The 22,634-nt window shown below is 46.4% G+C and overlaps 1 protein-coding gene and 1 pseudogene across 2 annotated transcripts; both read left to right on the top strand.

Moving 5' to 3' along the window:
* The first annotated feature begins 680 nt into the window (after positions 1–680).
* On the top strand, positions 681–13,419 carry LOC106035746 (lysozyme g). 2 transcript variants are annotated; one of them, XM_013180777.3, is made up of 6 exons: positions 681–939; positions 9,212–9,285; positions 9,539–9,640; positions 9,814–10,010; positions 10,123–10,261; positions 12,685–13,419. In XM_013180777.3, the coding sequence occupies exons 2-6, from the start codon at positions 9,243–9,245 to the stop codon at positions 12,816–12,818; spliced, it is 615 nt and encodes a 204-aa protein (XP_013036231.1). In that variant the 5' UTR covers positions 681–939; positions 9,212–9,242; the 3' UTR covers positions 12,819–13,419. The 2 variants fall into 2 exon arrangements, with proteins under 2 accessions (XP_013036231.1, XP_013036229.1); XM_013180775.3 differs by lacking the exon at positions 681–939 and adding an exon at positions 8,368–8,505.
* Positions 13,420–17,440: 4,021 nt separating this feature from the next.
* Positions 17,441–19,530, top strand: LOC106035678 (lysozyme g-like; annotated as a pseudogene).
* The last annotated feature ends 3,104 nt before the right edge of the window (positions 19,531–22,634 follow it).

Here is a 22,634-nt window from a genome sequence, read left to right as displayed (position 1 = left end):
CTCTGCACACTTCTGTTAGCTGCTTATTCCTGGGGCCAGCCTTGTGGGGGGAACCACCAAGCATTCTCCTGGTGCTCCCATGAGCCCAGGAGCCCCTTAAGGGCTGGTTACCCCTACAGGGAGAAAAACAGCCTTGCACGAGGGAAATCCTCTAAATGGGAAACGCTACAAGTGCTGTAGTGGGCATGCAAATCACCTTTCTGTTACAGAACCATCCTCTGAGCAGGAGCTGGCCCCAGGTATCCCTGTCCCAGGAGCCGCATTGCAGTAATAGTGCTGGTAGAAAACTCACCACCTTCCCTCCTTTCCTTTGGCGCGTTTGTGCTGGGGCCTGCTGAGTTTAAAAGCGTGCATATCGTCTTCTGTCCTTCTGCCAGGAATCCTGACTTTTAATTAGGAGTGAATTAGCTCTGGGTGTATAAATTCTGTTTGAAAGTATTCTTCAATGTGGATGGGTCTGGGTGCAAATTTTGGTTTAATGAGAATCCAAATAAAGAGAAACGATGTATTCCAATTTTTTTGTTGCTTGGCAAACAACTCATCTTTGCAGTTTCAAGAAGCTGAGTGGGTAGCAACGTGTGACTCTGGTAAATAACCCAGTGTGGGACTTTCTGAGAAATGAAAGAGGAAACCTGAGCTGCAGAGCAGCGGAAGTGGGCTCAGAGGCAGATGCATGGCAGCCCAAGCCCAGGACAAGGGAACTGGGGCATCCGTGTTTAGTGCTGATCACCATTTCAGGGGCACCAGGGCATCTTCCTGGCAGCTGTCACCACCGCTGATGTAGAAGATGTGTCTGGTGGTCACTGCTGGTCAGAGCTGACACAGGCAGTGCGAAAGCTGATTTGGAGACAGCTTTTGCAAGCCAGGCAATTTCAGCTCTGTGCTCGGTTTCCTACAATCTCGTCAGTCACTCATCTGCTTACCGTCACGGCAAGGACTGTGAGTAACTGAAGTATTTGCAGGCAAATTCATGCTTTGTCGTCTCTGGAGACCAGAGGGAGCTATAGGGCACCTCTAACATTACTGTGGGTTTTATTTGTTTGTTTTTAAGACTACAGGAACAGTTCAGTGTTGAGCCACCGGAGATATTCAGCTATGTATTAATTAGTCTCTAGTGAATTCTGTGCTATACTCAGATAATTTTAGTAAAATGACTACTTTGTAATACAGACTTGTGAGACATAACACACAGTTTCATTATCTCTACTTGAAACAGCTTACGTAAAATTAATTGAAATCTTTGCTTCATTATGTTATGTAAATCTCTATTATACACACACCTTACACTGTGTGTGACCTATATAAACGCTTTTGGTAGAACAATATAAACATCACAAGGGCTGGGGCAGGGAATCTCATTGCTGCCTCTGTCTGCAGAGTTGTTTTTTGAGTTTGGAGGGTGCACAAGAGTGGAGCTTTCTTTGTTCCCCTCACATCACCTTTATTTGCTGCCAGCAAGCTCCATGACACTAGTATGAGTTGCCATCCCTGTGGATCTGTGGACACCTTGGGAGTCCAATTTCTGCGTGCATTACCTCTGAGGCTGCTGCTTCACATTAAGGTAACACCACCCGAGGGGCTGCAGATCTGCCTGCTGCTTTCTGCAGCATTGCACAAGGAAATGTTTAAAAGTTTATTTAAAGGTCCTGATTTCAGCAATTCCATATTTTGTTGCAAATATTATTTTATGGTATCAGCAGATTGTACAGAGGAGGGAAAATCCCCGTGGAAAGTGAATTGAAATATAATTGCTTGATAAATTGGCAGGAAGGAGTAAATAATTAAGGAGAGTTTAACATCAGCATATTGCTTTCAGGTTTGAGCAAAAGCTTTCTTAACAAGCAGAGTTTGCCTTGCTTTTGCTCTCTGATCTTTCCCTGGTCACTCATGTCCATTGTACTCGGAGCTGCTTGTCCAGCTGGGACGCACGGGGCTGCTGTGGCAGCACGCTCGGTCACCGAGCCTATTGTGAAAAACAAGCAGCTTGCAAAGCGAGTGATCTTCTGCCATGTAGCATGTCACGGAAAGCTGAAGTACGGGTCAGGAAAGAGAAGAGCTAAACAAAAGGAGAAAGAAAGGTCCGGAGAAGCATAGACTGAGGAGCCCAGCTGCAGCACCTGGACAGACATAGGAATAAAGGATTGAACAATCACTTTGTGAGCACCTGGGGGACAACAAGGCATCAAGAAGCAGTCAGGAGGGCTCTGGCAGTGTGGCTTGCCAGGAATAAATTGCCTCAAACCAACCACAGACCTTATCTCACTGGGTAAGTTGCCAAGAGAGACGCTGCGGTTGTGCCATATCATGAGCTCAATAAGGCTTTCACCAGTGATCCGTGAAGTACCCTGATATGTCAAGGGCCTTAAGAAAAGAACAAAAATCACTGCTTGGAGAAGTTATCAGCAGCTTTTGGTCAAACTGGTGAGATGTTTCAAGCAGAGCCGCACAAGTCTGTCCTGCAGAGATTTATGTACAACTTGTGGTTGTGATGTGAATGTTGGACTAGAGCTATCAAACTGTGGGTGAAGACCACACTGAGAGGGAACACAAGCACTTCTACTAAAGGTTAAAAACTAAGGAAACCCATTAGGAATCAAAGTACTGAAACTGAGTAAACACAATTGCAAAACACTCAAGGAGCTTTATCACAGGCATAAGCAGGGGAGGAGCAGGCAGGTGGCCATCCCGTGAAAAGGGCTGGGGCATTCCTGTGGAAACCCAATGAGCTGATGCCAGGAAAAGGGAGAAGGGAACAAAAAAAAAGAGGGACAATGCCTTTGGGGGACTTATTTTTATCATAGCACAGTGAATGTAGCACCTGGGGTAATTCTCCTCCCTGTTCTTCTGAAGTCAGCATCAGTGAGGCTTGGTGTTTGGATGTGTTGCACCAACAAGAATGTTATCGGGAAAACTGCAAGTCAAGTGGAACGTACAGCCTATAATAAAAAATGAATTAGACTTTTTTTTTTTTTCAGAAAAGAGAAAAAATGACAGTCTTAATTTTCTAACAAGCAAAAGTAAAGGAGGGCAATGACCCACATCCTTCCCTTCCCCTAGAGTGTAAGGAAAGTAGTGTTGAGTTTGGCAACAGGTCTGTGTCGGTTATTTCAAAAATATTCTAAGGGCAGTGAAGCAATGCAACGTTCACTGAACGTTTTAAGGAACAAACAAGACCTGTATTTAAAATGTGTGTATGCCATGCTGCTGTAGATCTGGGGAATGCACGAGGTGAAGGAAAGACCTTTTTCAGGCCATTAGACTCCACAGTCAGCAAATAGGAAAGACAATAAATTGCAGACAAGTAAGCAAGAGCTTCTTTGTTAGGATCTTGTGCACTGTTTCTGCTACCAATCTTGAGAAGAGTATTTAAATGTGCTTTTTTATAATAAATAGCACACCTGACATGTCAAGTTTTCTCCCTCATCCCCTGGCTAAGCTGCTGGTGGTGTGGGCTGACCCCTCCACGGCTCAGGCACAGGTCTGCCTAGAGCCTGGGGCTGCAGTGATGGACTCCCATGGACACCAGGCAGAGTGAGCAACCAACACAGGAACAGCTGAAACGGCAGGAAAACACTGCCAAAAGCAACTCCCCATGGGCCAGAGCCGTGAGCCATGTGGGCGTGCAGGTTCCTTCGGTGGCTGACTCTGAATGCTGGATTTGGATGGATCTGGGCTACATGTCCACTTCTTCTCTCCAAGAGACATAAAACAATGGGAAATGCCACCACAGCAATGCAGATCTGAAAAGCTGTTTGTTCTGCTTTGCTGCCTGTTGAAAAACTGGGCTGGGATTTCCCAGCTAAGAACCTGTTCCCCTGTCTGAGCTTTTTTGTGGTTGCACACGCAGAACCACACCCCAAAATATTAGGCTCATCTTACGATTTTTCTTCCTGGTAGAAACAAGTTCATGTTTATACAGGTCAGAAAGGGCAACACTGGCCCTTCCTTCAGCTGGAGATGTCAGATGAATGTGAGAAACGCCTCGTGGGCACCCCACAGGTCTGCCTCCAGCAGCAGTAGCAGAAGATGCTGCCTGGGGAAGGCATGCACATCCACTCTGTACGATGCTGCTGAATCCATCCAGTCATTTTGGGAAAGTGTCAGTGCTGTCAGCCCAGAAGTCCACCTTCTACTGCAGAAAGAAATGTTGCCTTTTGCCTGTTTTAAACTGGTCTCTTCCTGGTTTCACTCAGTGCCCCTTAGGTTTTATGCTGCAGGATGTGTTGACCAACATTTTTGCTTTCCAGCCTCTTTCATCCCCTAGCCTCTTTCATCCCCCCTCATCACAGGGCTGTACCATTCCCCTGTTGATTCTAGTCAGGTTCCTCCTAGTCTACATCCTTGTTGAGAGGCAGAGACCCTCAAAGTGGGCTTCCAACAAGTTTATTTTTGAACAGCCTCCAGGATGCTTACGGGCTTCTCTGGTTTGGGGCTGTTCCTTTTTGGTAGGCACTGTTGCTTTTAATGTTTGCCTCAGTTTTCTTAACTGGCTTCCTTGAAACTCTCATACTGAGGGAACATGACCTTCATTTTCCACTTCATCTCTTTCTGATTTATTGCCACCACAAATTCTGTTTCTGTATCTCACCCTGACAAGGCATTGGCCTAGCCTACACGTAGGCTCCTGCTCTTACCACTGTCCTGTATTTGCTGCTTCTCCAGTCTCACTGACCAGCATTGTCTTCATAGAGAGACAATAGTACAGTCGAACCATGACATTTTTTTTAGTATTGTCTGGGATTTCCACCCACGGGATTTTAGGGTGCCTCACTTTTCATGAAATATTTTTATGGTGCTACAGTTGTATCCTTCATATACGGCATCCCTCCTCCACCACTACATCTCATTCCTGTAAGGCTGGCAGGCTGGCAGTGCTGTATCCCATGGATTTTCTAGCCTCCACCAAGTCTCTGAGATCCCATCAGTCCAAATCGGGTATTCCTCTGCATCTGCCAGCTTTCCCCAGCTTCTGGTTTAAATGTCCCTCCATGACCTTCCCAACCTCCAGAGCTGCAGCCTGGCTCCATTACAGCTCAGGTGGGGCCCACCCCTCTTAGGCTGGTTCCTCTTGTCCCTGAAGCTCCCCAGGCTCCTCACATGGCTCTCTAAGCCACCATCTCATCCCTGCACTGAGGATCATGCCCTCTGCCTACCTCTCCTACCTCACTGGTGCTCCAGGCCCTATTTACGGCCCCCCCTCATTTCCCCTCAGGACCAGGGGCCTCCTGGCACCCAGAGCCTCCCACCTCCTGTCATAGACGGGGTGGCTCCCATCCTCCTGCACAGCCTAAGTGGGCTTAATTGCACTGGGAAGCTTGCAGGAGTCTAGTTTCTCCCCTGAAGGCGTAACTAGGATCACTCATTTCTAAATTAACCCTTATTGAGCTAATTAGCAATAGAGGAGAAACTCTCAAGAGCAGGAACAAGCCTGGGTGCTGAGGGCGAAGCTGACTGGGGACTCTCCTGGGCCTTCACCCCTGCAAACTGCCCTGCTGCAGCCCTTGCTCCCAGCACCATGCCTCCTGAAGAACAGCAAAGGCTTCTTGTTGCCAGGCAGGTGTGGAGAAAATACCCCTGCTGCTGGTCCCATTTCTGGCCTTTAAACCAGCTGTTATTTCATTATTTCCCTGCCTACTCAGCCAAACCTCAGTTGATTCAGCCATAACTCAATTTACCACCATGTTGAAGAAGTTTAGTACAACCACCTATTGTACCTAAAGGCCCACAAAGGTAGGTTTTCTATTTTTATTTTTATTATTTTTATTTTCAGCTAGTGCTGAAAGTTCCTAATTACTGAAATTAAACCTTTCCACATGCCGGCTCCTGGAATGGCACAAGTTAGGGTACAGGGAAATAGGAGGATAATATAGAAATTAATATTTAAATTCCACTCCGTGTCCCAAAGTAGGACGTGAGCAGACAGCTTGTGGCAGATCTTGATGGACATTACACAAGACAAGGAAGTTCAGTAGTGGTCACCTGGACTCCAGCAGATGAAGGATGTCCTACAAAAAGAGCAGGGGAAAACGAATGCTGCTCAGTTAAGAGGTGAAGAAGGCAACATACCATTAAAGAGTAGCTGGTACCAGGTCTGACCCAGTGCCCATCAGTCTGACTTCTGGGTGAACCAGAGTCGCCTCTCCCATACGATTGCTGTGATAAATTAAGAGCTGCCTGCTGGTAGTTCATGAACACAATTTATTGACTGGATCATTGAGACCCTTGCTATATGTGCTGTAGGTGGCCACAGTGCCACATACCTGAGCTATTTCAGTAGTAGGATTATTGTCACCCTATACAGAGGATGAAGAACTGACAGACCATTGTGGCCAAAGGGTGATGCCTTAAAATTCAAAGTCTTGCTGGTTTCCAGCTACTCGTGCCATCCTTTGGGGACCAATCCTGTAACCTGGACTGTTTAGTGTCCTCAATCCCTACTTGGACTAGAGACCACTCCCAGCAAGTCCACAGGTGCTTACCAGGACACTGCTGCTGGTCAGAGGGACACGGACAGGCTGGACAGGGATCTCTTGAAATTCAACTATAGGCAGTGCCAAGTTAGATGGAAAAGCCCCGTGTACCAGTACTTGCTGGGAACCAGCCAGTTGGAAATCAGCTCCACAGAGAAGGTCCTGGCTATCCTGGTGGACAACAAGTTGACCATGAGCAGGTAACGCACCCTTGCAGCAAAAAAGGGTGCAGGAGCTGGACTTTGTTTTTAGAGCTAAATATGCAACCTTTTAAGAAGGTTGTTTTTTATCATGGCATTCCTCTGGCTACCAGAGGGAGTAAACTGCAGAGGTAGAGCAGATCGGAGTGGCTGGGAAGGCACTGCTGACACATTATCATGGTGATCCCACCATGGGAGCATGGTACCTCTGGGAAAGGTGAAATCATGGGGCTTGAGAGGGATCCTTTGGAGAAGGCATAGACAAGCACAAAGAGAGGTTCGGCTAGCCCCAGGACCACAGCAATTAATTAATAGTCAATTTATTGTTATTTACCTTGTTCTTTCCAACTAAAAGAGAGTAGAAATCCCCAGTCCTTTGTTCGTTATCAGCTTCTCCTTCTGTGACATTTCAAAAAGATAATGTTACAATAACAATATTCTTGAGCAAAATTTCCAGGCCCCTAAGCACTCACCAGCTACGGAACAAGGGAACAATAAATGTAAACCTGGGGGAGCAGCACACTGCTCCTTTAACCGCTGCTAGCACCATGCAGTGGCTCTGTGTCCAGGATGTGCTCTGGGAGGTGGAGTGATGCTCACTGCATCACTGTGTACCAGCGAAGGCAACTTGTGAAGAAATGCACTGGCAGAACTCATCAGTCCCACCACAAATACAGTTGGTCATCTCTGGCCCAAGATATCCTCACTGCACTTTCTACACACCCTTTGGAGACTGACCACAGCCTCCAAAGAAAAAAAAACAGAAGCCACAGAAGCCGATACTCTTTCTTCTGCAGCCTTCCAGTGCTTAAAAGGGGTCTACAGGAAAGATGGAGAGCAACTCTTTATCAGGGAATGCAGTAATAAGACAAGGGGTAACAGTTTTAAACTAAAAGAGGACAGATTTTGGTTAGGTATTAGGAGGAAATTCCCTACTCAGAGAGTGGTGAGGCACTGGAAGAGGTTGCCCAGAGAAGCTGTGGATGCCCCATCCCTGGAGGTGTTCAAGGCCAGGCTGGATGGGGCTTTGGGCAACCTGGTCTGGTGGGAGGTGTTCCTGCCCATGGCAGGGGGTTGGAATTAGGTGGTCTTTAAGGTCCCTTCCAACCCAAAAACATTCTGTGATTCTGTGATTCTCTGATTTTGGGCACTGCTATGAGGAGATCCGCACCACTGCCCAACAGGCTATAGCACAACACCTTTGGCCACTGAGCTTTGCTGCATCCTTTTTCTTCCTCCAAGGGCTGCACCTCCCCAAAACTGGCTCTGGACAGAGGTGGGGCAGGAGAAGAGAGGGGTTTCAGAGAGCAATTGAAGTGGTGGGGAAAGCAGAAATGTGTCTGGGGAATGGAGGGAGGGAGAGAGAGGTCTTTCTGGGGCCGGTAAGGAGTTTGTCAGGAGAAGCACAGCAGCCAGCCCTGAGCCAGGGGGCAGCCCCAGCGCTCTGCTCTCGAGCAGTATGGACACAGCCCAGGACACCAGGATGGGACCAGGACAAACACCTGCATGACAGGTGGATGCTCAGCCCTCACTGTGGTTCCCTCCAGGAATAGGTTGTGAAACACAAGAGTCACCCAGAGAAAAACAAGGTGTTTTTTTTTTCTTTTTGACATCTGGGAAATGCCACTCCCAAGAACGTACTTGCCACCATGCCAATGTTTATAGTGCAACAGGTTCTGTTCACAGTGGAAAATTGCTGTTAAACCTTACAAAACCACAGCCCAGTGCATTTCAACACAGTGTCAGATTACCACAGAACGGAAGGCAGCTCACCCTATATATTAAACCTCCCCAGACCTCAGACCTGTGGCAGTAGCTGAGCTGAAGAAAAGTAGGTAAGATACCACTTCGGGTGAGGGGGGCTTCTTATTCCCTTCAGCAATACCACCTCCTCAGCAGCCCAGAGGCTGCAGGTTTTTGCTGCATGAGATTTCTGCTTGCATAAGGACAAGAAGATTTGTCCTCTAGACCCAGATTCATCTCACCTGAATTTAGATGGCTCCTATCCACATGTGAGCCCATCTCCCCTGGTTCCCTTAGCAGCCAGCGAGGGGAAGTGGGTGCTCCCAGAGTACAGCTCACCCTGAAATAGTCATCCACAATAATTTAGACAAAGTGTAGCTTGCAAGTGCTAATTTCTGCATATAAAGCCTCTGAAGACTCCAGCAAAGCTGACATGATGTCATGAGGGTGGTTTGCTTAGATTATGGGTACAGAATAAGGGAATTCATGGTGGGAGCACAGCAGCGAAGAGCACTGAACATCACTCATTTTTTTCTGAATTAAATATTGGAGCTGGAGGAGGTTGGAAGGAAGTTACTAAGACAGTGTAGAAAATGTGTGCTGGAAACATCAGCAGACATGAGAGGTCCCAAGGCTCTGGTGAGAGGTTGCAAGCCAGCAGAGGGACATGACTGCATTTAAATATCGCTTTGCACATCCAACCAAGAGAAATAACCCATCAGCTCAGAAACAGTTCCTTCGTGTTTACTCAGCAAGCAGTGAGACGTATTCATTTCCTCTTGTTTTCTGATTTTGCAGGTTGCTTTGTGTGCTCAAGAAGAACTACCCCATGAGCCTGATGCTCGTGCTGCTGGGCCTTGCTGCCCTCCTGGGTAAGTCAGCATCGCACACTGCCCCACCACACTCATCCCCCGAGCAGACCCAGGAGATTAATACACCTCCCTCTGTCCCCTCCCCAGAATCTTAGTTGCCATCAAACTGTGTTGGGCCAGGAAGATGCTCAGCTCCTCCTGCGAGTCTTGCCAGAGGGGTTACCTCCGAGGGAGGGGTGGGTGCAGGGTGCCAGTTGCAAGGTGCAGGATGTAGGGTGCTGGATGCTTAACTCTTTCCATGCAACCTTTTCAGGTGCCTGCCAGGGCCGCACGGATTGCTACGGCAATGTAAACAGAATTGACACCACCGGGGCTTCATGCAAAACTGCAAAACCAGAGGGCTTAAACTATTGCGGTGAGTATCACTCTTCTGCCAGATTGCTCTCTTCCATGGTAGCACAATAATCCCAAGTCTTTCAGATTTTCAAAATGCTGGACACACACTGGCTGCTGAGCCTGCATAAAATACCTAGAGGCATGGTCTGCCTCCTGAAGACAAGACATCTTTACTTTTGGTTTTAATTACAGGAGTTTCAGCTTCAAAAAAAATTGCTGAACGAGACCTACAAGCTATGGATAGATACAAAACAATCATTAAGAAAGTTGGCGAAAAGCTGTGTGTTGAGCCCGCTGTGATTGCTGGCATCATCTCTCGTGAATCTCACGCTGGTAAAGTACTGAAGAACGGCTGGGGTGACCGTGGAAATGGATTTGGTTTAATGCAGGTATTTGTTGATGCTCCACTAAAACCCGACAAACTAATGTCATATGAATAAAAGTAAACCTCCTAAACATGTCATCCGTTACCACAGGGAAATGACTTTTCGATATTTCTAGGTTGACAAAAGAAGCCATAAACCCCAGGGAACGTGGAATGGAGAAGTCCATATCACTCAGGGCACAACAATACTTATCAATTTTATAAAGACAATACAAAAGAAGTTCCCAAGCTGGACAAAGGATCAGCAGCTGAAAGGTAATGTGCAGAACACAGATTTTGTCCAGGAGAGAAGAAAAAGTCTAGGACAAGAACACACTGAATGATTTCACAGAGTCATAGAATGGCTTGGGTTGGAACTGGATCTCCTTTAACATCACCCAGTTCCAACACTCCTGCCATGGGTGGCAATGCCACCCACCAGACCAGGTCGCCCAAAGCCCCATCCAGCCTGGCCTTGAACTCCTCCAGGGATGGGGCACCCACAGCTTCTCTGGGCAACCTGTTCCACTGCCTCACTGTCCTCTGAGTGAAGAATTTCCTCCTAACAGCTAATCTAAATCTCCCCTTTTAATTTAAAACCATTCCTTCTTGTCCCATCATTATCTGTCTTTGTAAAAAGTCACTCCCCATCTTTTTCTAAGCCCCCTTTAAGTAATGAAAGGCAGTAGTGAGGTCTTCCCAGAGCCTTCAGGCTGAACAGCCCCATCTCTCTCAGCCTTTCTTCATAGGAGAGGTGTTCCAGCTCTCCGATCATCTTTGTGGCCCTCCTCTGGACCCACTCTAACAGCCCCACATCCTTCTCGTGCTTGTGGCTCCAGGCCTGGATGCAGCACTCCAGGTGGCAGAGTAGAGGTGGACAATCACCTCCCTCGCCCTGCTGGCCACTCCTTTGGTGATGCAGCCCAGGATGCAGTTGGCCTTCTGGGCTGCAAGCACGCACTGCTGGCTCCTGTCAAGCTTTTGTCCACCAGAACCCCCAGGTCCTTCTCTGCAGGGCTGCTCTCAGTGAGTTCTTCTCCCAGTCTGTACTCATGCCTGGGATTGCCCCAACCCAGGTGCAGCACCTTGCACTTGGACTTGTTGAACCTCATTAGGTTCACATTAGGCTCACCGGTCTGTAGTTCCCTGGGTCCCCCTTCCTACCCTTTTTAAAAATGGGAGTGATATTTCCCGTTTTCCAGTCACCAGGGACTTCACCTGACTGCCAGGTCTTTTCAAATACACTGGAGAGAGGGTTGGCAACTACATCAGCTAGTTCCCTCGGGGCCCCTGTCAGGGCATGTCATCAGGCCCCATAGACTTGTACCTGTTTAGTTTCATCAGGTGGTCTGGAACCTGCTCTTTGCTTACAGTGGGAGGGACTTTGCTCCCTCAGCCCTCACCTACAGGTTCAGGGAAACGAGAGACATGGGAAGCCTGACTGGCAGTGGAGGCTGAGGGAAAGGAGTTTTTGAGTACTTCAGCCTTCTCCTTGTGTCATTACCAGTTCTTCATTATCATCCATCAGAGGGAATAAATCCCCTTGGTCTTTCTTTCCTGGCCAATGTACCCATTGAATCCCTTGTTATTTTCTTGCTTCCCTTGCCAAGCTCAGTTCCATTTGTGCCTTAGCTTTCCTGCCCCCGTCCCTGAACATCCAGACAGCATCCCTGTACTCTTCCCAGGCCACATGTCCCTGCTTTCCCTGCCTGTGCGTTTCCTTTTTGCACCTCAGCCTTGCTCAGCAATCCCAGCTTCCTGCCCTCCCTGCTGGATTTCTTCTACATGGGGACGGAGAGCTCTTGCACTCTAAGGGAAGTGTCCTTACAGAGTTGCCAGCTCTGATCAGTTCTTCTGTCCCTAAGGACAGTGTTCCAGGGGCCCTCATCCACTAGTCCTGCAAGTTTTCTCTTTCAAAGTTCCTTTGTTCCTCAATGACTACATTTCTAAGAGTGTCACTTAGCTTTTCAGAGCTTTTATTTCACAGGCAAAAGGCAAGGTTTGGCAAACTGTGTTGTTTCTGCCTTTCCTTAACGTGGCAGCCTCTGCGTGTTTTCAGTGCCATGCAGCAAATATTTATACAGCTGAAATCTGATTTATAGAAGAGTCAAACTCTCCTCATCTGACAACAAAGAATCTCCTACAACCACCCAAGTTAATAAGTAGCTCTGAGTAGCTTGAACGCAGCCAGCAGCTCTCTCTGTGTTGCTGTTGATGGGGAGAAAGAGGTATTTGGGGATTGCAAAATGGTGTCATGCAACATGGAAAAACTGCCTGCTGCTTGGCAGCAAGGGAAGCCCCTGTGCAGTGCAAGGTGTGATTATGTTTTAACACTCTTTAGAGAGCAGTAGTTTTCAAGAATGAGTGAGAAGTTATGAGGCTGTTGGATCTTATATTGCGTTGTGAACAAGCCTGCTGCAGCTGGAGGCCTTGTGCTGGGCCAGGTGGGTGATGCAAATTCATCAAGCTGCAAGTGTCTGTGAACATACCCCCCAGTATCTTTACAATGTGTTGGCAGAGGCAGCAATACATGTAGGCCTTTTGCAGAGCCCTGGTTAAGACAGAGAAGCTCTGATAACACCACATCCCCAATTCCAAAGTCCTGATAAGTGAAAGCTTCCTACACAAGCAAAAACAGGATGCATCAGGGTGGAATTTTGTTTAAAGTCTGCATGACATCTTTCGGCGTTTCATTTCAGGTGGGATTTCTGCCTACAATGCCGGAGCTGGGAATGTCCGAAGCTATGCAAGGATGGACATTGGCACTACCCACGATGACTACGCCAACGATGTGGTCGCTCGAGCCCAGTATTACAAGCAGCATGGATACTAGCCTGGGGCACCTGCACCGAGTGACTTCCCTACCATCGCCTTCCTGACACCCAGGAGGGAGGCAAAACACAAAGGAAGAAGATGTATCCAAGTCCATACAGATGCAAATGTACAGGAACGACTTATGTGAAACAAGAATTTGCAGGCTAAAGCTCCCATTTACAGAAACAATATTCAGTGAGACGCTGGTAATGTAGTTTCTTTAAAAGCAATATGGTTTGGATTTTACAAAGGGAATATTAACAGATTCTTTTGTGCTATCTACATATTTCTCTTAGTTTTGGGGCCTATCTTGTATTGCTTTGAGGCCTATCTTGCATTGCTATTGATAATTTTCTGCCTTCCAGATCTTAAAGTGCATTTCTGCTCAAACCTGTTGTTCTCTTAAGAAATCAAAAGGCAAAATACTTCCTTGGGTATCTGCTTAATGATTTATTTTTTTCAGAGCTGCCTGATACTTCATATTGTGGAGTAGTCATTTTTTTTCTGAATTCTAATTTTTCATATAAATGCATAGAACAGAGATGGATTTTTCTCTCAGCTTTCAGTCATACAGAAATAAGCAAATAGAAAATGAATAAATGTGTTATTAGCAAATGAAACAGGACTCCAGTGTACTCATATTTCTGTAGGAGCACTCTTCATAGGAGAGGTGCTCCAGCCCTCTGATCACCCTCATGAGCCTCCTCTGGACGCACTCTAATACATCCATGTCCTCATGCTGCGGGCCCCAGAGCTGAACACAGTGCTCCAGGTGAGCAGAGCAGAGGGGAAGAATCACCTCCCTCACCCTGCTGGCCACACTGCTTTTGATGCAGCCCAGGATGTGGTTGGCTTTCTGGGCTGCAAGCACACACTGCCAGCTCATGTTGATTTTTTCATTAACCAGCACCCCAAGTCCTTCTCCTCAGGGCTGCTCTCAATCCATTCTCCACCAAGATTGTATGTGCGCTTGGGATTGCTCTGATCCAGGTGCAGGACCTTGCTCTTGGCCTTTATGAACATCGAGCCCATGAAGATCAACCAGGACAAAGGCAAAGCCCTGGGACAGAATAACCCCGTGCACTGGTGTAGGCTGGGGGCCAGCTGCCCAGAAATTATGCTGTGTAAAAAGGGCCCTGTAGCCCTGGTGGACATAAGCCCTTGCAGAGATGTTGCTAAAGAGTTGCATTAGCAAAAGCATGGCCAGCAGGCTGAGGGAAGTGATCATTTCCCTCTCTTTGGTGCTTGTAAGACCACATCTGGAGCACTGTACCCAGTTTTGGGCTCCCTGATACAAGGAGGACCCATACATGTTGGGGGTGATTCCAGTAGAGGCCACCCCGTTGGTTGGGGGCTGGAGCACAGGACACACACAGGGAGCAGCTGAAGGAGTTGGGTCCTCTCAGCCCAGAGAAGAGTCGGCTTGGGGGGACCACACTGGCTGGGCCCTGACTGCACTGGCACGTTCTGCAGTTTCTTTCCCTTCCCTCCCAGCGGTCTGTCTGCCTGTGCTGAAGGTCAGCTCTGATGTGGGGCTGTGAGGAGCCTCATCTACAGCCACTCCTGCAGCCCCCATGCTACCGGGTAGGCCTAAAGGCCTGAGTCTGCAGCAGCTTCCCACACTTGCTGGAGTGTCCAGGCTGCTTTGTATCACACACACGTAGGGGCTTTTGATGTGAACCACAATGCAGACATGCCATTCTCTCCCAGGAGGCTGGGTACAGATTTGTTGAGGAAAACATTTCTTAGGACATAGAATCATAGAATCATCTAGGTTGGAAAGACCTTCAAGATCACCAAGTCCGGCTGTCAACCTGACCTACCAAGTCCCATCACTAGACCATGTCTTTTGGTGTCACATCCATACATCTATCTATTAAATACCCCCAGAGACGGGGACTTCCCCGTGCAGCCCATTCCAATGCTTGACCAGCATGTCCATGAAGAAATTCTTCCTGATATCCAATCTAAACCTCCCTTGGTGCAACTTGAGGCTGTTTCCTTGTGTCCCATCACTTGTCACCTGAGAAAAGAGACCAGCACCCTCCTCACTGCAACCTCCTTTCAGGTAGTTGTAAAGAGCAATGACGTCTGCCCTCAGCCTCCTCTTCTCCAGACTAAACAGCCCCAGTTCCCTCAGCCGCTCCTCATAAATCTTGTTTTCTTGCCACTTCACCAGCTTCATTGCTCTTCTCTCAATGCACTCCAGCAACTTGATGTCCTTTTCGTAGTGAGGGGCCCAAAACTGAACATAGTACTCAAGGTGCGACGTGAGGTTCCATGCATGTACGGATGATTAAATGATAATTTCTGCACAGGACTTCAGAAAACACAGGAGATCTACTGCCTGCTTCAGTTACTGTGTTGCAGACTAAGCAATCTAGTACATCCTTCACAATCTTCCCCCAGCAATAACGGAGTAGCAGCACAGGCCATTTGGAGATTACTGGTTTGTAAATCATCTTTATTGTTATTCTCAATTTTCAATATTTATCTATGTCAATTCTGTATGAGCGTATCTGCTTCCCGTCCAAGGTAATTCCCAGTGTTTCAGTCTTGTTTGCAATCTTGAACATGAAAAGCTCCACACAGGGGCTGCAGGGACTTTTTGCAGCTCATTCTTGATTTGAGGTGCCAACAGTATAAGAAAGAGTTATGGAATTGGTTTTCAAGACAATGACACAGGATGAGTTCCCTGGCTTACAACGTGAAAGAGCTGATCGGAGTAAAACAGCATTTCATTCTCACAAAACTCAGCACAGGGGAGGCATGTCAGCACGGACGAGGAGTGACGGGGAGGTCTGCCATCCAGTGGCTAGCCTTCTTATTTCCAAACAGCTACTGTGGCTTTGATACATGCTGTGTTGTTATTTGTATGCTCATTTTGAGAAGGGATAAAACCAGGAGCCTCGCGTACCCCCTGCATACCCAAATTCTCAGTAACTGCAGCTCTGTTATGTGGTAGTGTTGCAGGGTCTTTGCTTCCAGTAACTTTATTACATCCAAAAGCTCAGGCTCCTCTTTTCCCATTGCCATCACTTTATTGCTTCCAACGAGAGGCAGCCTGCTGTTTTCAGATGAGGCTCCTCCTACTTCCAAACAATTAGCAGCCAGGTTTTGAATCTGATTAAAAGTTACTTCTTCTCTGAATGGTGGCTAGAGAAGAAACCTTGCGTTTGGGTGGCTACACGGGGAATTGTTGGGCGTTCCCATTTCCCGTAAAAGCCCTGGTGTGTAGGAAGTGCCGAGTTGGCTGCGCCAGGCGGCTGCCAGCAGCCGTAACACCCGCACATCTCTAGCAAGCGCCCAGAGACGGTGGGGAGACATCCTGCAGCAAGCATGTCAGCTCGGTGACATTTCTCTAATATTCTTGTAAATAATTCATTCCACCAAAGTCTCTTTTCCATTAACTGCTGAGCCCAGGTTGGCATTGTTCCTCTCCGTTGCTGTTTGTATCTTACTTACCTTCTCCAAGAGTGTGGTTAGGCAACAGATAAACGTAGCTAAATTGCAAGTAAGACATTTACAGGATGCTTCTCTTTGATTTTTTCTGTTGACAGTAGCTATAGGAAAGCAAACTGGAGCCAGTTAGTTGTGCGGGCTTTCTTTTGACTCATTGATTTTTTATTTTGAAATGGATAAGAGCCTTTTGGAGGTGCTTTTCTGCACTGGCTCTGCAGGAAGCCCGAGTGGCAAGCTTACATTGAACACCTGAGTTTTATGCAAGCTAGAACTAGGAAAAATTAATTGTGCACAAATACGATGCCATAACTTCATCTCCTTACATGAAAGTCCATGCTAGTATCTAAATGATGTCAATCATTTTCACTTCTGGATCTGAAAATATTTCAACGGCACATGCTGCACACACTGCTCTGGCCTGACTTTTCATTGCAAATGCTGCTCTTTTGGCTGTTCTGATCTCTGTGGGAAGACATTGGATGTCAACATGTCTGGAGCTTCAGAGTCTGCAAACTGGAAGGGTTAGCACCAGGTGTGTGATAATTTGGTTGCTCATTTCCCCTCAAATCCATGCACAGGCCTGTGGCAAATCCAAGTCCTTGACCATCAGTGCCAAGTGAGCAGATATTTACACCGTGACAAAGATCCTACTTGGGCACATACCTCTCTGTTGGGAATGGAGGGGCCTTTGAGATGCTACGAGGAATATTCAAGACCATCACAGAGAAGACACAAGGTCCACTGGGCACATTCAATCCCTGCCGTCAGACCTGTTTTTCTTTCTCCCTTATGAGGGTTTTGTCATGATCTAAGTTTTTGAATGTTTCCCTAGTGTAACCTTAAATTAAAAGAAATAAATCTGGAACTAATCCAAACAAAGGCTTGGATTTAAAATAGACACATCTTTTAGTCTGCACATTATAGAACTGCCCTCTGGTTTTGAAAAAAAATATCTTTTTCTATTAGCCATCTATTGATATCTAGGCTACTTCACAAAAATTAGTTGATTCTGTTAGTGCCTCTCTCTAAAGAGATTCAAAAGGATTCCAAACATCAGCTCAGTCATAATAACCATTCGAACAATTTGTTTCTGATTTTTAAAATGAAAGGAAAAGCGATGCACGTTTTGCTGTAGGAGTTCCTGCTTCAGAGAAGTTTGCTGAAAAAGATTTGAAGAACATGGAGAAATATAAAGCCAAGATTATGAAAGTCAGCAACAGCGAGTATGTTGATCCAGCTGTGATAGCCAGTATTATCTTGATGGTCATATGCTGGGACACTACTGAAGGATGGTATGGGTGACCACAGAAATTGATTTGTTTTAATGCAAGTATGGCCTCTTAAAAACAGAAATCTCATCCTTGTTTTTTGAAGCAGAAAGCTTCAGTAGGGGCCTCATTGAAAGGCAACCCCTAATCTTGCTGCCAAGACATTGGGTTCAGCTGAGCAAAAGTTTACATCTCTTTCGAGGCAAGAAGTAGAGAGGTGGGACTTGGCAAGGGAAGATCGCAACCTGGCCTGTTCCCCATCCCAGCCCCTCACCCCCTCTAAAACTTGGAGCGATATCTTGGCTGGCTATTATTACTTAAATTAGGCAGGTCCAGCGGTAAGGGCTGTCACGCTCCACTGCCAGAGAAATGCAGTACAGTCCCAAGAGAAAGACGGATAAAAGGTAAAGGAAATGAAATGCTGCATCAAGCACCGTGCTGCTTACTCAGCTCAGACTTTCCAAGTTTGAAGTATTTTGTTAAGTATGAGAGGCTTAGCCAGAACTGGCTACAGTGTCCACCAGAAGGCTTTTTTTTTTTTTTTTTCCCTTTCCCCAACACTTTTCAGACATCTTTTTGGCCAAATATAACTGGCATCGACCCATTTTCCAGCTGCCAGCACCAGGGGAGGGATGCTGGTTAGTATCAGGGCAAGAGCAGCTGGCATCTACATGATGAAACTGCTGCTTGCTTCCCAGGGCTCTCTGGGGAACGAGGAGATTAATTGTTCCTATTTCATACTTTAGATAATAAATCTTGTTTCAAAAACCTTTTTTTAACTAAGTGTAGAGGCCCAGAGGCTGCAGCTGCATGCAGTCAGGTTAATTACCCTTTATGCACCGCAGGGACTGAGCTAGCGGGGGGAATCTTGCTTCATTATTCATGCCTACACTCATGCCTCACTTGTTTGCCAAGTTGTACGCTTATCCGTACAATCCCCAAACATTTGCTGCACACATTCGGATACACTTCCCTGTGACCTCCATCCCTCTGAGGGCTGCACTGCACTACCTCGCGGGTAAGAGGCAAAGCTGCTCCTCCTGCCCTGGGAAGAGCGGAACAGAGACAGAGCCAGGGGCCGCCCCGAGGGAAAACAGTGTTTATGGCACCCTCGATGCAGATGGGGAGGACAGGAGCAATGGTCTTACAGCTGAAAATCCTTACACAGCAGTAACGCTGTGATTGGCACCCTGTCGTCTTTGCAGCAGCAGCTGTCTTGGTTTTATAAGGCTCGGATAGACAGAGGTGGGGCAGGCACTCCTCTCCCGTGCAGTGCACCCATAGTCTGCTGTTCATGCATCTGTTGGCTTTGCCCACTCCTTGGGCTGACCTCGCTTCCTCTCTGCACAACAAAAACAGTTAAACTATGAGAGTAAAGATCAAAATGAGTACAGGCAGCCTGTAAGTGATGAAGAGCTCTAAACTTTTATTTTTTTTCCTGGTGCATTGATATTCCTTTCTTCCAGGCTGACAAATGGCATAAGACTGTTGGGACACGGGACAGTGAAGAGCATGTAAGACAAGGCACAGGGATTTTGTGTTGGATGATAAAAATCCAGAATAAATTCCCAACGTGGAAAAAGGAACAGCAGCTCAAAGCCATGGCTTTGTCAGCTCTAAAATGGCAGCTTTATAACACTTCACACATATAAAAGTCAAGCATGGTAACGCTGTAAAACTGAGCACTTAAAAAAACTAAACACATCCCAGTCCCCCTGCTCATTTTATTGCTATGTGGAATAATATTTCATTGTACTCACCAAAAGGAACAGAAAAATATGATGTGTTTAGCTTTCTAGCAGACTTTTGGAAAACTCAGCAAATATCATGACATTTTTCAGTTGCAAGGAGATTTTTTTTTTCTCTTCACCCTCCCATTTGCTTTCTTTCATATTTCTATACCTACCTATAAAAAGCTACAATCCATACAACTCCAAAGACAGACCTTAATTCACATTAATTCCTAAACCATATGGTCCTCACTGAAGGAAACATGGTTTATTCTTGAGCAGTGATCACAGCTGAAGACGTCACTGTAGCTGGGGCCCTTTATTCCAACTACAATACAAGTACGTCTGAGGTTATTAATGCCATTAGAGTTGAAGGAATACGAGCAAAAGGAAACAGTCCTACAACTGAAGATGTTAGATTAGCAAAATACAGCAAGGAGATAATGAGCACCAAGTCTGGATGCAAATCATGATTTCTGCACAATGCTAAGACACAAATGGAACACCCCAGTGACAAAAGCAGCTGAAAATGCTAATACTGTGGCCAAAAATGCTGGTGAAAAGAGACGCACAAACTAAAACAATACATTTAGGTTGTGACTTTTGTGTACTGAAGAAATATCACCTCTGTTTAAGTGTTTCTTTCTCATTTCAGGTGGGATTTCAGCCTATAATGCAGGACCTAGTAATATCCAGTCCTACAAAGGAATGGATATTGGCACAACACACAGTGAGTACGCCAATGATGCAAGAGCCAAGATTTTTAAGAGAAATGGTTACTAAGAAAGATATCTGAGTAATGATTAGATTTGAGTTACTGCTTGGAAATTTTCTCCTATTTAAAAAAAATATATCCTGCATTTCTCCCCCAGAAATGGGCTGGGGTTTGGGGGGTGGGGGGAGGGAGGGGTGTGCAAAAAAAAGGCTTCCCAGACTGTATGCACAGCTCAACCAAGGGAAGAGATTATGTGTCTCTACTAAGCACCTGTTAGACCACAACTGGAGTGGAATTGTTTTAGGCCCCTTGACACTGGGAAGACCAATTAAGTAGAGGGAAGCCTGCAGAGAGCCCCAAGCTGGTTGGGGTTGGAGAACCCCATGATGAGAGAGAGCTTCAGGGGCACCTAATAGCAGACCCCTCCTTATCTGTAGGAGATAGAATCATAGAATCGTTAAGATTAGAAAACTTGTTGTCATCTGCAAATTTACTGAGGGTGCACTCAATTCCCTCGTGCAAATTATCAATAAAGATATTAAAGAGGATGGGCCCCAACACCGACCCCTGGGGAACACCACTGGTGACCGGTCACCACCTGAATTTAACTCCAATCACCACCACTCTGGGCCCAGCCATCTGGCCAATTTTTAACCCAGCAAAGAGAGTACCTGTCCAAGCCAAGGGCTGCCAGCTTCTCCAGCAGAATACTGTGGGAGAACACGTCAAAGGCTTTGCTGAAGTCTAGGTAGACTACATCAACAGCCTTTCCCTCATCCATCTGGTCATAGGAGATGAGGTTGGTCAGGCAGGACTTGCCTCTCATGAGCCTATGCTGGCTAGGACAGATCCCCTGAGTAACTGAGGGGGATGGAGCCAGGCTCCTCACAATGGTGCAAGGTGGGAGGACAAGTGACAGACATAAGATGAAAGAAGAGAGGCTTACACCAGTTCAAAGTCTGTATTCTGCATGTAACTTTTTCTCCCACGAAGACAGCTGGACAGCGGTGCAGGAGGTTGGACCAGAGATCTGCAAACTACCTGCTAACCTGAATTTTCCTGTCATCTCAAGTCAGCTCATTTGTTTCTTCCACAAAAAGACAGCGTCTCTTACCTGTGCTTCATGAAGAGTCACAAGCAGGACAATGCTCCACTAACAAAGTTATATGGACACACATTATGTTTTTGCACTCTGGTTGGTTCAGGTTTTACACCTGAGGACAAACCTTTAGAAAACACGTCTCTATAGAGAAAATCTGGGAAGTTCTCATCACAGACTGACTGCTGTGACCTTGGAGCAAATACAATTTGAGAAACACTCAAACTTACACATACATTAAAAAAAAGAAAAAAGTACAATCTCCTTTTTCGTAAAAACTGCCAGCCTGTCAGCAGTAGGCATCTCCTTAAGCTAAATATTACCATGGAATAACAGGTGCTATCTAAAATGTTGTCCATTCTCTGTACCTGGGAAGCAGTGATTAGCTCTGCTCTAACTTTGGTAGCTTACCTAACACTTTGTAAATTGCGCCAAGCCAAGCAAGTTTGCTCATTAATACATTCTTTTCAGTTTACATTTCAGTACTTTTGAAGGTTGCAGCATCTGCAGCGTAATGAATCCTGTATTTGGATACATACTGTGTATAACAACCGGCAGTGCTCCCTCTGTTGGGGATTCACCAGGCCCCAGCGCTGTGGACACAAATCCCAAACATGCTTGGTAAGGGCTGAGAGATCCCGGCTTTGTCACTTTAGGCCACCATTCTTAGCGAAGGTCTAATACCTGCTGTCCCTCAACAGCAATGTGAGCAGACTATGTGCCTGCTTTCCTGGGTGCCAGTACTTGTGCCATCTCTTTTAAGCATGCTCAGTACTTTGGATGCACTACATGTCCTTCTTCAGGGCTGAAATTTCAGCTTTACTGAGTATCTCTCTGTGGGAACACGGAAACCACCACACGGACTGTAGGTACACTGCAGCACAAGATGCTGTGCAGATACTGAAAGGAAGGAGGGAAGCAAGAAAACCAACATTCATTTATCTGCCTCATTTTTTCCTTGCTACTCTATATCCTTTGGACTGACATCAGTCTTTTTTGCGTCCTTCTGACTGCAGCCCGTAATTCCTTGAAAAATTGATTTTTTTTGGCTCAATTTTGCATTTCTGCCTTTGGCCTGTCTGCAGCAGCCATTGCACTCTTCAGTGTACTACTGCGCCTATCCTCTGTCCTTCTCCTGCACACAGTATCTCTAGCTTTTATGTCCCTCTACTGATACGCCTATTCCTTTGAACTCCTACTGGTTTTTACTCTTCTCTGCAAGCATGCAGAAAGGATAAACATTCGTTTTCAGCCACTTGTATCCCTCTGATCTTCTCACAACATACAGTCATTAAGATTAACTCCTCTACAGTGCCTCTAGTGTGGGAGAGGCTCACAGCACGGTAAACTATGGAATTTATGCTTGCTGGCATGAAAATTACTTTATCATTTGATAGAGCAACAGCTTCCTAATTTTAGCCACAATTCTTAAACTGTAAATAGAAATAGTCTGTAAATCATTGCACTATTCAAGATAATCCCATGAAAGGTGTTATTTTTTATGTTTGGAGCTCATAATTACTAACCTAAATCAAACAAATATGCTTTAAGGTCTCCAGAT

The sequence above is a fragment of the Anser cygnoides genome, chromosome 1, assembly GCF_040182565.1.
Source record: "Anser cygnoides isolate HZ-2024a breed goose chromosome 1, Taihu_goose_T2T_genome, whole genome shotgun sequence".
In the NCBI taxonomy this organism is placed as follows: domain Eukaryota; kingdom Metazoa; phylum Chordata; class Aves; order Anseriformes; family Anatidae; genus Anser; species Anser cygnoides.
This window is presented reverse-complemented; position numbering and strand designations above follow the sequence as displayed.

What these genes read in the sequence shown, in the direction of transcription:
- LOC106035746 (XM_013180777.3), top strand. Translation starts at nt 9,243, where the DNA reads ATGAGCCTGATGCTCGTGCTGCTGGGCCTTGCTGCCCTCCTGG. An exon ending in GGGCCTTGCTGCCCTCCTGG is followed by an intron (nt 9,286 to 9,538) that starts GTAAGTCAGCAT and finishes CAACCTTTTCAG; the next exon opens with GTGCCTGCCAGGGCCGCACG. An exon ending in AGAGGGCTTAAACTATTGCG is followed by an intron (nt 9,641 to 9,813) that starts GTGAGTATCACT and finishes TTTTAATTACAG; the next exon opens with GAGTTTCAGCTTCAAAAAAA.